The sequence below is a fragment of the Melopsittacus undulatus genome, chromosome 10 (genome assembly GCF_012275295.1).
Source record: "Melopsittacus undulatus isolate bMelUnd1 chromosome 10, bMelUnd1.mat.Z, whole genome shotgun sequence".
Lineage (NCBI taxonomy): Eukaryota > Metazoa > Chordata > Aves > Psittaciformes > Psittaculidae > Melopsittacus > Melopsittacus undulatus.
In genome coordinates, this window is record NC_047536.1 from 4,562,841 (window position 1) to 4,574,961 (window position 12,121).

Genomic DNA, 12,121 nt, shown 5'->3' on the forward strand with positions numbered 1-12,121 from the left:
TCCAGGATGTCTAGGTTTAAATCCTTTAAACAGGCATCTCTGGTGGCTCTCTTCTATGAACTCCCATAGTGTAGACACTAACCTCTGTAATGCCAGCCATTGCTGCTTGCTCCAGGAAAGTCACTGCCTTCTGATGCCTGTCCCACTCATTTTCAGGTCTGTGGCATAAGAGGCATCTTGCGTAGCGGTACTGTGCCATGGGGTGACGGCTGCTGGCTGCATGGTAGTAATATAAAGCTGCCTGGAAAAAGATAAACACACTTATGTGTTTATCAGGTAATACATGCCCTCAAACATGACACGACTCCCCTCTGGCCAGGACAAGCTTAACCTCTCTGTCTAGATCTATCACCAGCTGGACACACTTACCCCAGCAGCTCTCCCACACTTCCCTGCTGAAGAGCATAAGATTGTTCAAGTGAGACAGTGAACTGCAACTATCTGAGAGCCCTCTAACCACACTGCCTTCTCTAGTCAAAACTCCCCGTGTTGAAGAGGCTGGCACTGGGTCAACAATACTCAAGCTTACTGTGTGCTGAGGGGGATCTGCACAATTACTCGAAACAAGCCTCTTGCAGATCTTTCCAGCTACAAAAGATGCTGAGTACACCCAGCATGCACTAGGTGGCAGGCTGTAGTTAAGGTACCCAAACACGAAGGCTCAAGATGTAAAAATCCCCTCAGATGTGGAGTGGTGTTTTAAATACAGCAACATGACAGGTTTCTCCTTGGTACTCTTCTGGGTGTTAGTGGCATAGGCTGAGTACGTCTGAGAAGACCTCAGCAGCTATGAGAAAGGAGATTTCAGGAGCACATCTCTGAAGGGATCTATGATGCTGAGGCCAGCACTGCAAACCTACACTGTATTATTTCCAGCATTTTCTAAGGGACTTCAGAGGCTGTCAAACCCATGCAAAAGGAGAAAAGTGCCTGTGTAACCAACAGAGACCACTCTCCTGGCCTGTGCCCACATACACAACCCTACAAGCCATGAATACCTTTTCCAAGTCCTTTTCCGTGCCTCTGCCATGCTCGTAACACAGACCCACATTGAACTGGGCTTTGCTGTAGCCTCGATCTGCTGCCAGTTTGAAGCAGGTATAGGCTATCCTGTAATGGCCAGCTCTCATGCTTTCAATCCCTGAGAAGAACATCATGTGAAAACAGGGGAAAAGATCATGGACAGAATCAAGACTCACATGCAGCAACCTTCCCCACAGCTACTTGGTCCTCCTTTGCCCATGCCAAGTGCTCCTGGCCATGTCCAGCTGGCTCAGCCACCCTCATGCCACAGAACCAAAGTTTCCATAAGGAAAATGGCAGCATTGCCTTTCAGGGATTTTTCTAGGCTCACTGCAATGGAGGATAATGGGCTAACACAATGTATGGCTTGCACAGAAGCAGCTCACTTTTCACTGCTGCTGCTAGTGGTGTGTATATAGGGCAGAGCCTTTTTTCTTAGGTCATTACATCTTCCTTCGTCTCTTCTTAAGAGTTGCAATTCTGCAATTGCTTTTTCAGCTTGCTGGGGAGACTGAGATCTCAGACAATAAAAAAGGATAAAAGGAGATGACATCTCGTGCTGCAAAAAAGACAGAGATGGCTTAATTTCCAACTACAGATGTCAGGACAACAGTGCAGGCTTCAACCAAGCCTGGATTTAAATATGCTGACATAAATCAGGTGGCAGGATGGGACAAAGGGCAATAAATCTCTCAAAGCACAGTTGAGTTTGCTGAAAGGAGGCTTCAGCTTGGGTATAAGCCATCTCTGCCTTCACAGAAGACCTGCAACGATCTGGAGGTCCTCCAAAAAGAGAAATGTGTGGTTTAAGGACGCAACAAATCCAAGTGCACATTACCGAGGATATTCAATGCAATGGAAATGTCAATCCGGAAAATCTGCTGCAACTGGAAAGCAGCTTCCTCCAAATGCCCTCGCTGGGCTGGGTCACCCTGAGGAGTTAAAGCAGCAAGCTGTTAAGACAGCAAAACCATACAAACCCTGTAGGAGATTCTTTCTTAGAAACAAGCAGTCAGACACTGTACTAGAGTTATCAAGAGGGTGATGCAATCTGCTGTCATGTGTCCACAAAAAAACCCTCCCTGTCCTACACAGCCATCTAGTTAGGGAAGCTGTATGGACATCGCTTACTTCCCCTCTGGCCAGGGAGCTCGGCTTAGCCTCTCAGACATCATCAGACCTGTCAGAATTCAGCAAATACCTGATATCACTCCTAACTCTCCCCTTCAAAAGTAATACTAACCCTTGTTTGCTCTCCCACATCATGTCAAGAGCACAAACAGACACTGATGTATCTGTATATGCTTTAAACAATTCAAGCTGAACCCACACTGTCAGCTTACCAACCACTGCACATGCCTAATGAAACCCTGCACAGCAGAGACAATGTCTTCTCTTTCTCAGTAACGAAGTGTTTTCTCCCTCAGCACAGCTCCGGGAGGTGGGAGGAGGATTAGCCTGGCTGTAGCTTCCCAGCTTGCGTACAAAGGTAGTGCCATGGAGTGGCAGCAGCACACACTGCACATGAGCTGAGGTGCCTCACTGCTCGGGAAGTCATGCAGCAAAAATGTCCCTTGTCACCCAACAGCTTTACTGCTCGCCCAGCACTCGGAGCTGCTCACTAAAGGACAAGGCATGGACCAGCTCCCCTCCTCTCTCAACACCTGCCCCACAACCTATGAATGAGCTACAGACTCTTCCTAAGGCCCTGCAGAAATGACACCTCCCAGGATGGACAGCTCAATGGTCACCCCTCAGCAGATCAAGAAAATGCCTTCCTGGGGTGGGAGCAGAGTCACTGCCCATCTAAGTGAGGAATCTACTCTGTTAAACACCGAATTTGTTCCCTGCTCTGTTCACTGTGTCCTTGAGCAATAGCCCAGCTGACTGATTTGTAAAATAAGGATTGTCTGTACCCAAAACTGTGAATTGCAAGGAATTAGCAGGTTTAATCACAGCAGGAACAATAACATAATTTATGGCCTTGTGACTCTCAAGCTGATGCACCCTCTTCAAGCCCAAAGTGTTTTCCTCTCTATAACAGCCGACAGCCAGTCCTGATTTGCAGCTTTAGGCAGTGACAATACCTTCTCCAGTCATGGGTTGTCTGGTAAAAACCAAAATAGCAACCACATGTAATCACCTACTGAAAGACTGCATCAAAATGCAAATACACAGGATCAGACTGGTGCTATTGAAAAGGGGTTTTCCATTTTGTTTCAGCTCTTCTCTACTAGCAGCCCCATTACACAGACAACTTAAAAGGACGGGGATGCCAGTTTGTAGCTCCTGGAACTTTGCTCTGGCTAAAGCAGAGGGCAGCATATCACATCTCCCTTTCTCCTGGCCCCCAGCTGCACAGGGCAGAAAACAGTGTGTGGATTGCTCAGGCTGTGCTTGGGGGTCACACTGGGATGGCTTCCTGTAGGAAAGGGGTCTCAGGTACAGACAGAGGGTGTGGAAAATCAAAGTATACCTTTGCACAGTGGAGAACTGGCCCCAGACTGGAGCTCTCAGGTATGTGGAACTCTCCTGCTTTAAAAAACAAACAAAAAGAACAAAAAGAAGGCAGGATTAAGCAATGCTGTACCTTTGCCTTTCCCTCCTCTTCCCATCCTCTCTGTTCCACAGCTCTTTCCTAGAGGACTGATCGCCCACTCACTCAGGGGCACTAAGAACAGAAGGAACACCAACGAATTTGACCTCTGTACCAAAGCAACCAAGTGCTACATGATTACAGTCCCATAGCCTGCAGCAATAATACACCTCCTCCAGAAAGGCCCCATTCTTGATTTGAAGCCACCAAAAGGTAGAAAATCTCCTGCTTCCCCTCAAAGATTATTCCAGGAACTTGCAGTTGCTGCTTAAAGCTCTGTGCTTCATTTCAAATTAAAATACAACTGGTTTCTGCTACCAGGCACTGGCTTTTCTAGGCTTTCTTTTTGCCTCTACTCAAAAGACCATCCTCCTTTCGAAAACCCTGATATGAGTAATCAATCCCTCTGGATTCTTTCTGGGATTCTAGACAGACCCTGCCCTGTCCATGTCTTTCAACTGAAGTACCTTTCTGCCCAAGTTGATGAATTTTAAGACTTTCTGCCACTATTCCTGGAATTTCTGACACTGTTACTGAAGTGTGAGCCCTCTCCCCAGTGTCACAGGAAGGGTAAAATTGCCTCCTTAGTCACGTTCGTACCTGCCTAGTTTGCATCTATCAGAACTGTGCTCCAATTACCATTGCTCAGAGCATTGTACCTGTAGGTGTTTTGCCTCCCTAGCTCCTCTTCCAGGTAATTTCTTTCCAGGTAGAGTTCTGCTTGTGCAAGGAGATAATCAGATTCTGGATGCACCGGATGCAGGCCTGGGTTATCACCCCAATGTTGCCCACTTGCTCATCGCTGCCCTCTCAGATACGGTAGCACAACCACGTGTTCAGTCACTATCTGACCATTTTCATACAGAATTATCTAATGAAAACATCCCCAGCAAGAGCTAAGCCCCCTTGCTCTTAACAGAATTGGGCTGGAAGTGATTACACAGCTACTCCAAGAGGATGGTGACCTCCAGCAAAGAGGATGAACAGGTGAGGCCTGACTAAGGCTAATTATTTTTAACCTGAATAACCATAAGGAGCTGGATCCCACCAGGCACCTAACACCAGGTGTTGAAGCCTGGACCACTTCAAGCCAGTGCTATTAACACAAGAAGTAGCTATGCTCTCCCCATGTTTCCCTCTCAAGCTGTGTGGCTGTAGAGCAGGGAGCTAATATGAATAAAAAACCATTATCAGTCCTTTCAGGGGGCTGACCCCTTGATTCCTGGCACTAAATGGTTACACAAGCACTTATGCCTGCAGAAACAAATGTGCAACAGGCAGGATTGCTTCTTGCAGTGCCTGCACCTTCTTACAATGCACACAAAGCTGTGGCCTATGTTCCAGCTGCAGTCTCATTATTCCCAGATAAACAATTCCCCTTTGGCTGTATTAAAACGTATGCTATCGGAACAAGCCCCACTCACTCAACAAGCAAGGTCGCTATGGCAAGCATGACTTCTATTCATAATTCCACCAAAAGTAATGTAATCTGTGAATTTATTAGTTATGCTTTACATTTATTTTCAGACCAGGCATATAATTATCTGCTCTTTCTCACTGGAGGACTATCTCTTGCTCAGGTATCTCCCTCATGATGCAATTTGTGTTCTTTTGCTATAGGTACAACAGCAAATTCCACGAATTTGTTTCAACAACATCAGTACATTCATGCTTTCAAGAAACTTCACTTTTGGCACAGACAACTCCTTCTGAATCAGAGACTCCTCAGTTACTGAGAAAACACGGTGCAATTTGGATAAACCCCATGAACAATAAACAAACTCATTCTAAATTCCATCAGCCTGTGGTACTGTCTCATCTCCCTCTACCAGCAGAACCTTCTCCTCACCCTAATCCCAGTAATCTCCCCACATTATGAGTTACCAGCCCCAAAGAACATAAAGTCATTTAAAAGAAAACACAGGGACCAACTGATCTTGGCACCCAGTCCCACCTCCTGAAGAAGCAGATTAGTGAATTCTCCCAAAATTCACCTTTGAGGCTGAGCAAGCCATAAATCAAACCTCTGAATGGATATTGTGATCTGTAACACTTGCTTGTTCCAGAGCAGCTGCCTCAGTCCCAGACACAATCTAAACACAATGCTTAGGTTCCTTCAGTAGGAAAGAGAAATAAAAGCACCCCCCCAACAGCAAAGAATCTCATTGCACTTCAGCAGAGTGCAACAACTAGCTTAGGCTATAGAATCACCATAGAATCACAGGCTAGTTTGGGCTGGAAGGAACTTTAAAGCTCATCCAGCTCCAACCCCTGCCATGGGCAGGGACACCTTCCACTGGAGCAGCTGCTCCAAGCCCCTGTGTCCAACCTGGCCTTGAACACTGCCAGGGATGGGGCAGCCACAGCTTCTCTGGGCACCCTGTGCCAGTGCCTCAGCACCCTTGTAGTGGTGAAAATTAATCTTCAACCTAACGTTAGTTAATACCAATTCACCCAACTGTTTATTTCTTATTTCTCTAAGAATGCTCAAGCTTCAACACAACTTCACAGGAACCAGTCCTTCAACAAATTCATTGCTACACTGCACCCACAGAATCACGTTCAATTATCCTTAATGCTGTATGTTCAAAGCACACAAAAGCTGGGAACACCACAGTTGGAATTTTCAGTGCAACTTTATTCCTACTTCTTCAAACACACATTAGGATCTCACATGACTACACATCCTTTTTTTCCATGCAGTCCTACAGCTTTCAGTGTACTGGATGCCCAATGTGCACATATTCAGCAGCTAATAAATATTTTGTATTTCCCCACTGTTCACCCTGGACTAATCAAATGTTGCTCAAAGCTAGCTCCAAATGAGGTATTAATAAACTCATAGCCAGTCTGGATTGCTCATCCCAAAACATCCAAACACTTCACAAGAAGGAATTCGCAACAAGAGCTGGACCAAATCCAGGATTTCTGCCTCACGGAAAATTTTTGTGTTTCCAATTGGTTTTCATTGTGCTCTGAAATGAAAACACACTTGTGCAATGTCTGTAATCTCAGAATTGAAATAATGAATTTTACAGTTCTGCCAGGGGTGAAATACAACTCCCCAGGGCAGCATTCAGCTGCTGTAACACCGAGACTGGCTGTAATCACCTGCTTGCTCACTACGTGCCTCTAACTTCTGGTAAAAAAGCTTTGAGAGAGGCAGGAACTGCATGAAAAAATAGGATATGCTCATACAGACAAGGACTTGCTGATAGTCATATCCAGGATGCTATTTAAAGCAACTTTTAAATTAATTTCCCAAAGTTTGCTCTTTTTTTCACAGTAAAAGTAATAGATTCTATCATATTGTGTTATTTTAAAACTGGAACAGCTCATCTGCAATGCTGGGATGTTTGGATCCGTCACAAAGATCTTTGCCACTTGAGGTAATGAAGTAGCTGACAGCAACAGCAGATTGTCACTGTAGCTGTAGACCAGCACAAGCAAGCCTGGAAATTAACTGAAACACTGAAAGAAAGGGTGAGGACATAGAATTCTCTCCAGAAGGTCCTTTTGCCATTGCTGGCAACAGCAAACTGGAGAAGTGAAGGTACATTCTGCTCCATTCCCAGTTCTGGAGGTCTGTTCTTTAGTGGCAAGACTTTGCTATCAGATTCCCCGGCATCATCTGCCAGGTGTCTGTCCTTCCCTCCCTTCTGCTCACCCCAGCTTCTTGCTGCATTCTGATTTCACCAGTCTTATTCTCTTTTGGTTGCTAAACACCAGCAAAAAGAAATCCTAAACCTTAGGCAGCTTTTTCTGTAGAAAGCAAAACACACTGTGAGAGGAAGGACTTCACTTTAAAGCTTCCCTTTAAAACTTTCCATGGGAAGCTTCCCAGCACTTCCCACATTACACAACCATGGATTTTTTGAGGCTCTTCAGTGACCATTACTGAATCTCTTCACCTTGACTTTCCTCAACAAATTCCCACCTAATGGATGCACAGAGTAATGTGAGAATGTAACCTGAGGACTTATGTATTGAGCAAAATCAAATTATTTCTGACATATATTATCTCTGACAACTGAGAGCTGTAGATGCTTGGGCAGAAAGGGTAAGGAACAGGGATTATAAAGTCACGCTCTTCCTGCAGAACTTTCCAGCAATCAGCTGTTCTGCAATCTTCTGAGCAGGAGGTTTTGGCTGGACCAATTAAACCAAATTGGAACCTGCAATTTTACCTAATCATTTCTTGGAACCCATTTACACTTCTGGCCTGGAGCAATGAGTTCCACAATTTGCCTGTGTACTGGCCAAACGTGTGCCATCTTTTGCCACTTTTCAGACTTGCTGCCTGATTCTTTCTGTGCTACCTATTAGTATGTGTAATATGAAAAATATTGCCCCATTTCACCTTCCTGCAACACTTTTAGTTTCACAGAGCACTAGCACACCCTCTGCCACTTCTTTTTTACGAAGACTCTGACTCTATTTGTATGTCATTGTCTCCTTGTCATCATTTTCTATGCCATTGTTGCTACTGTTTTTAAGACACTGTCTTTTCCTGAAGCATTCAAGATGTGGCTGCATCACAGACTCACTCAAACCTACAATACTGTCTTTCCTCAGTTCCTTCCTTTACAATAATTAACATTTAATTGGCCTCACTGCTGCTGAGCATTGACTTAACCTTATCAAAAACGTATCCATGGTGTCTTTAAATGTTCCCTCTGCAATATAATTATTAACTTGACACTCCTCATTCTGTATGTGTATTTAGAGCTACATTCCCCTGTGTATCCTAATTTAACCTACCTTGGGATTAGCCTGGGTTTAGTTCTTGTGCAATTTTTTGCTCTGCCTTTCAGATTTGACTGTCCTGAATAATTTTATACCATTTGCTCCTTCTGTCTCCTCACTCTCTTTTTTCCAGATCACTGCTGACTGCTGAACAGGTTTAACCAGTTCTGTTCCAGTTACGGCTCTCCATTGTGAAAACTATTTCTTGTACTTACTAGCCCAAGAGTAGCCCCCCTGTCTTCCCTCTCATCAGCTTTATTTCTCCAGATAGCTTGATTTTAGGTTCTGGCTGAAAGATTTTCAGAAAGCTAAAGGCTGGATAATCTTGCTCCACATTCCTCTTGACTTCTCCAAAGAACTCATAATCGATTTACAGCTCTCTTAAGTCTCTGCAATAGAGCAAGATGGCCTGAGAAATGGCTTCCTAAATCCTTCCAAGACCTTTGATTCTTTGATATAGCACGCTCATCCAGGTATCTGACATTTCTATTCTACAACACAGTTTCTATCAACTTAGAATTACCTTTTTTTTGCAGTTCTGTACCTCAAACAACCCCCCCTTTTTAAAAGCCAGTGTTCAATTTGTCAGTGTTCATTCTGGCTGTACAACAGATTTAAGCACTGGATTACATATCATCATTAGAGGCTCAATGATTTCATTGCTTCTGAAGAACATCTGAACAAAGAGCACATGGCCTTAGTGACTTGTCACTGTTCAATTTATCAGTTTGCCTAAAAGGTCTTCCTATTGACTCTCGGTAGGAAACTGTTTGTCAGACAGACACACGTTCACTCCTGAATGTTCAGCTGTGCCAACTGAAGGCATTGCTGTCTCCACTTATTCCCACCACTTCTCTCAGAAGTCCATGTCCAGTAATCTGCCAGTGAGGCAGTGTGTTTGAGTGCTTCTTAATATGCTCCAGGCAAAAGCAGATGGGTTAAACAGTCTAATTAGCAGTCTAGGTAAATTAACCTGGCTGTTTTCCTGGAGCTAATTAGGAAACATGGAAACAAAATGCTCCATTTGCCAACTGATGGGACTGGTAACCTCTGGCAGGCGATGGGTTTGATAAGCAGTAGTGGGCAGTAAATTAAAACACCACAAAAGAAAGCCAAAGATCTGGAAGAAAGCCTAGAATGGGGAACCCCTCTGACCTTTTCTGCAGCATCTTACATTATGTAGCCAGTGTCTGTGGGCTGGCTCTTTTATGTGCCTCATTTACACCACGATCATATGTTGTCCCACTTTCTACTGGCTCCAGCTTCTAACAGTCTTCCTGAAGCCATTATTAGTGTTCACTTGGTGAGTAGCCCATATGATTTTCCTTGATATGACTTTAAATTTAATATGTAGGACTTGCTTTCCTGGGTTGAGACTCTATTCTTATAGAACTCGTTTTAAGAAGAATGTCTTTGATACCTCCTTCTACTGTGCTATCTACAGGATAAGTGCTCAGAAATACATCATCATCTTCCACGAAGAGAATAATTCCTTCAGTTTCACACCATGTGCAAGGTCTCCCAGATCAATGGTGCTGTATTCTCCTGAATTCTTGTGGCTGCAAACATCTGTCCACAATAAGAGAACAGCAGCTGGATGTTGTAATGAGGTCGCTAAGGCAGAGCAGTACTGGTAAAGCTGATGTCACCTGCAGTTACAGCACACTCCTCCCTGACTTCAGGAGATATTTTTCCTCCTGTCTCTGAACTCCTTGATTCATGTCTCTGAAGTTTTGTCTTTCCACTCTCACCTGTGTCCTCAAGGGTCAATAAATGGCTCTACACTGTCTGGCTCCTAGCTCTGCTGTGGGAAATCTCAAAACTCAGAAGTCCTTTTGCCACAAGTATCCTGCTCCCCAGCACATTGCACATACCTACTTCAGCCCAGGGCTGGCTCTCTCCTTGCCCTGAGGGGATGCCTGAGGATGCATTCTCGGGTACAACCTCTGGACTTGCTTTCTGCAGGAAGCAGGACCCCAGCTGCTCAGTGGAACAGCTGGTTGAGGCTTCAGTCACCACTGTAAGACAGAACACAAAAGCACTGTCTGCTTTAGAAGACAACACTGCACTATGTATCATCTACCTAGCATCCTTCTCTGCTCTGACGGGAGGGAACTTCATGAAGCAGACTCAGAAGAGAAAATAAAGGTAAGGGAATGCAGGATGTAAAGTGGGATTGAATCAAATTGTTAAGGAACAGTGAGATTCCCCTGACAGCCACCAGCCCTCATTCCTTCCCCCTGCGAGCCTGAAAGCTTGTTCTCAGCTTCTCACCGCAGCTCTTCCAGCTTCAATCTATCAGCAGGCAGGAACCCTGCCCGGCAGCAGGGCCCTCCCACAGCCCCTTCTCACGCCAGCGATGCCAACCTGTGTGTTGCGAGGGCAGCCGCAGAGCCCTGTGCTCTCTCCTGGCGTCCGGCAGGGACCTCAGCCATGCGATCTGCCTGAGCAGCTGCAGGAGCAGCGCACCCAGTGCCCCCTGAGGGAAAGCAGACACAAGTCAAGGACACCATCGCCGCTCGCCCCCGCTGTCCCGTTCCCATGCAGCCGCTCGTCCACAGCTCTGTGCCCGCTGCTCCCACCCGTCCCACAACACAAGGTCGTGCGGTGCCAGCGCTCCCAACCCAGGCCGGCCCGCCGCTCCTCACCCAGGTGACTGCCTCCAGCACGGAGTACCGGGGCACCAGGCCGGGCAGGGTCTGCCGCCTTCCTCCTCGCTCCCGACCGTCCCGGGGCCGTCCATCCTCACAGCCGGCCGCCCTACACCAACCAGGACACACGACACGGTGAAGGCCGCGGGCAGCCCTCGGCAGCCCCGCTGCGCACAGGGCTCACCCCGCTCTCCCTGCAGGTCCTCCCCGCCGCACTCACCGCTCGGGGCCGTCCGGCGGGGGAGCGGCGCAGGCAGGGCGGGCGGGGGGCGGCCAGCACCGGCTCAGGCCGCGGCCCAGCAGCAGCCGCCACATCCCGCCCGCCGGACCATAGAGAGGGCGCGTTGCCGAGCGACAGCAGCTTGGGCCATAGAGAGGACGCAGCTGCTGAGGGTATCGGCCGGTACCGGCGGGCAGCGGTGTCCGGCACCGGGCGGCACAGCACCGGGCAGCGGGGCCGAGCGGGCCCCACACGGGCAAAAGGCAGAGAAGCGGCTTCGGGCAGCCCGAGCCCGGCTGCCGGGTGGGGATAGAGCGGCACCGCACCATGGAGACGGGCTAGAGCGGCGCCCGGCGGAGCGCAGGAACGGTGCGGCGGCCCCTGCGCTCCGGGCGGGCAGGGCTCGGAGGGGGCCGAGCAGCGGCCGAGGACAGCGCTGTGTGATGGGGTTACCGGTTGTGCTGCAGGTCCGGAGCCCCGAGGGGAGCCCTGGGGTGAGGGCTGACGGCGCAAGGCCAAGTGTGTGCCTGAGCAGGGGAGTACCGGATAAACCGTGCATTTTCCTGACCGAGAGCAGCTTCCAGCAGCGGGGTGGGTGGACACTGGGCTGATGGGTTGAGGAGAAGGACTTGGGGTGCTGGTTGACGAGAAGCTCCCATGCCCTGGCTTCAGTGAGCGCTTGAGCCCAGAACCCCTCCGTGTGCTGGGCTGCACCCCCAGAGCGTGAGCAGCAGCTCAGGGAGGGGATCCTGCCCCTCTGCTGTGCTCTGGGCAGACCCCCCCTGCAGCCCTGATCCAGCTCTGGGGCAGCAGCACAAGAGGGACGTGGAGCTGTTGGAGTGAGGCCAGAGGAGGCCATGGAGATGCTGTGAGGGCTGGAGCAGC

General features: G+C 47.9%; 1 protein-coding gene across 2 annotated transcripts in view; it reads right to left on the bottom strand.

The window, feature by feature from the left end:
- The window catches only part of DELE1 (DAP3 binding cell death enhancer 1), a 20,402-nt gene extending 8,903 nt beyond the window's left edge, over nt 1-11,499 (bottom strand). The window contains exons 1-8 of one of the 2 annotated variants that reach the window (XM_034066701.1): nt 11,237-11,499; nt 11,014-11,125; nt 10,733-10,844; nt 10,240-10,383; nt 3,500-3,555; nt 1,862-1,955; nt 999-1,141; nt 83-241 (exon numbers count right to left, since the gene is read on the bottom strand). In XM_034066701.1, the coding sequence (XP_033922592.1) occupies nt 83-241; nt 999-1,141; nt 1,862-1,955; nt 3,500-3,555; nt 10,240-10,383; nt 10,733-10,844; nt 11,014-11,125; nt 11,237-11,331 (915 nt within the window). In that variant the 5' untranslated portion in view covers nt 11,332-11,499. Of the gene's footprint in view, nt 1-82; nt 242-998; nt 1,142-1,861; nt 1,956-3,499; nt 3,559-10,239; nt 10,384-10,732; nt 10,845-11,013; nt 11,126-11,236 lie in introns of both variants that reach the window. The other variant, XM_034066700.1, reaches the window with a different exon arrangement.
- Nucleotides 11,500-12,121: the final 622 nt, after the last annotated feature.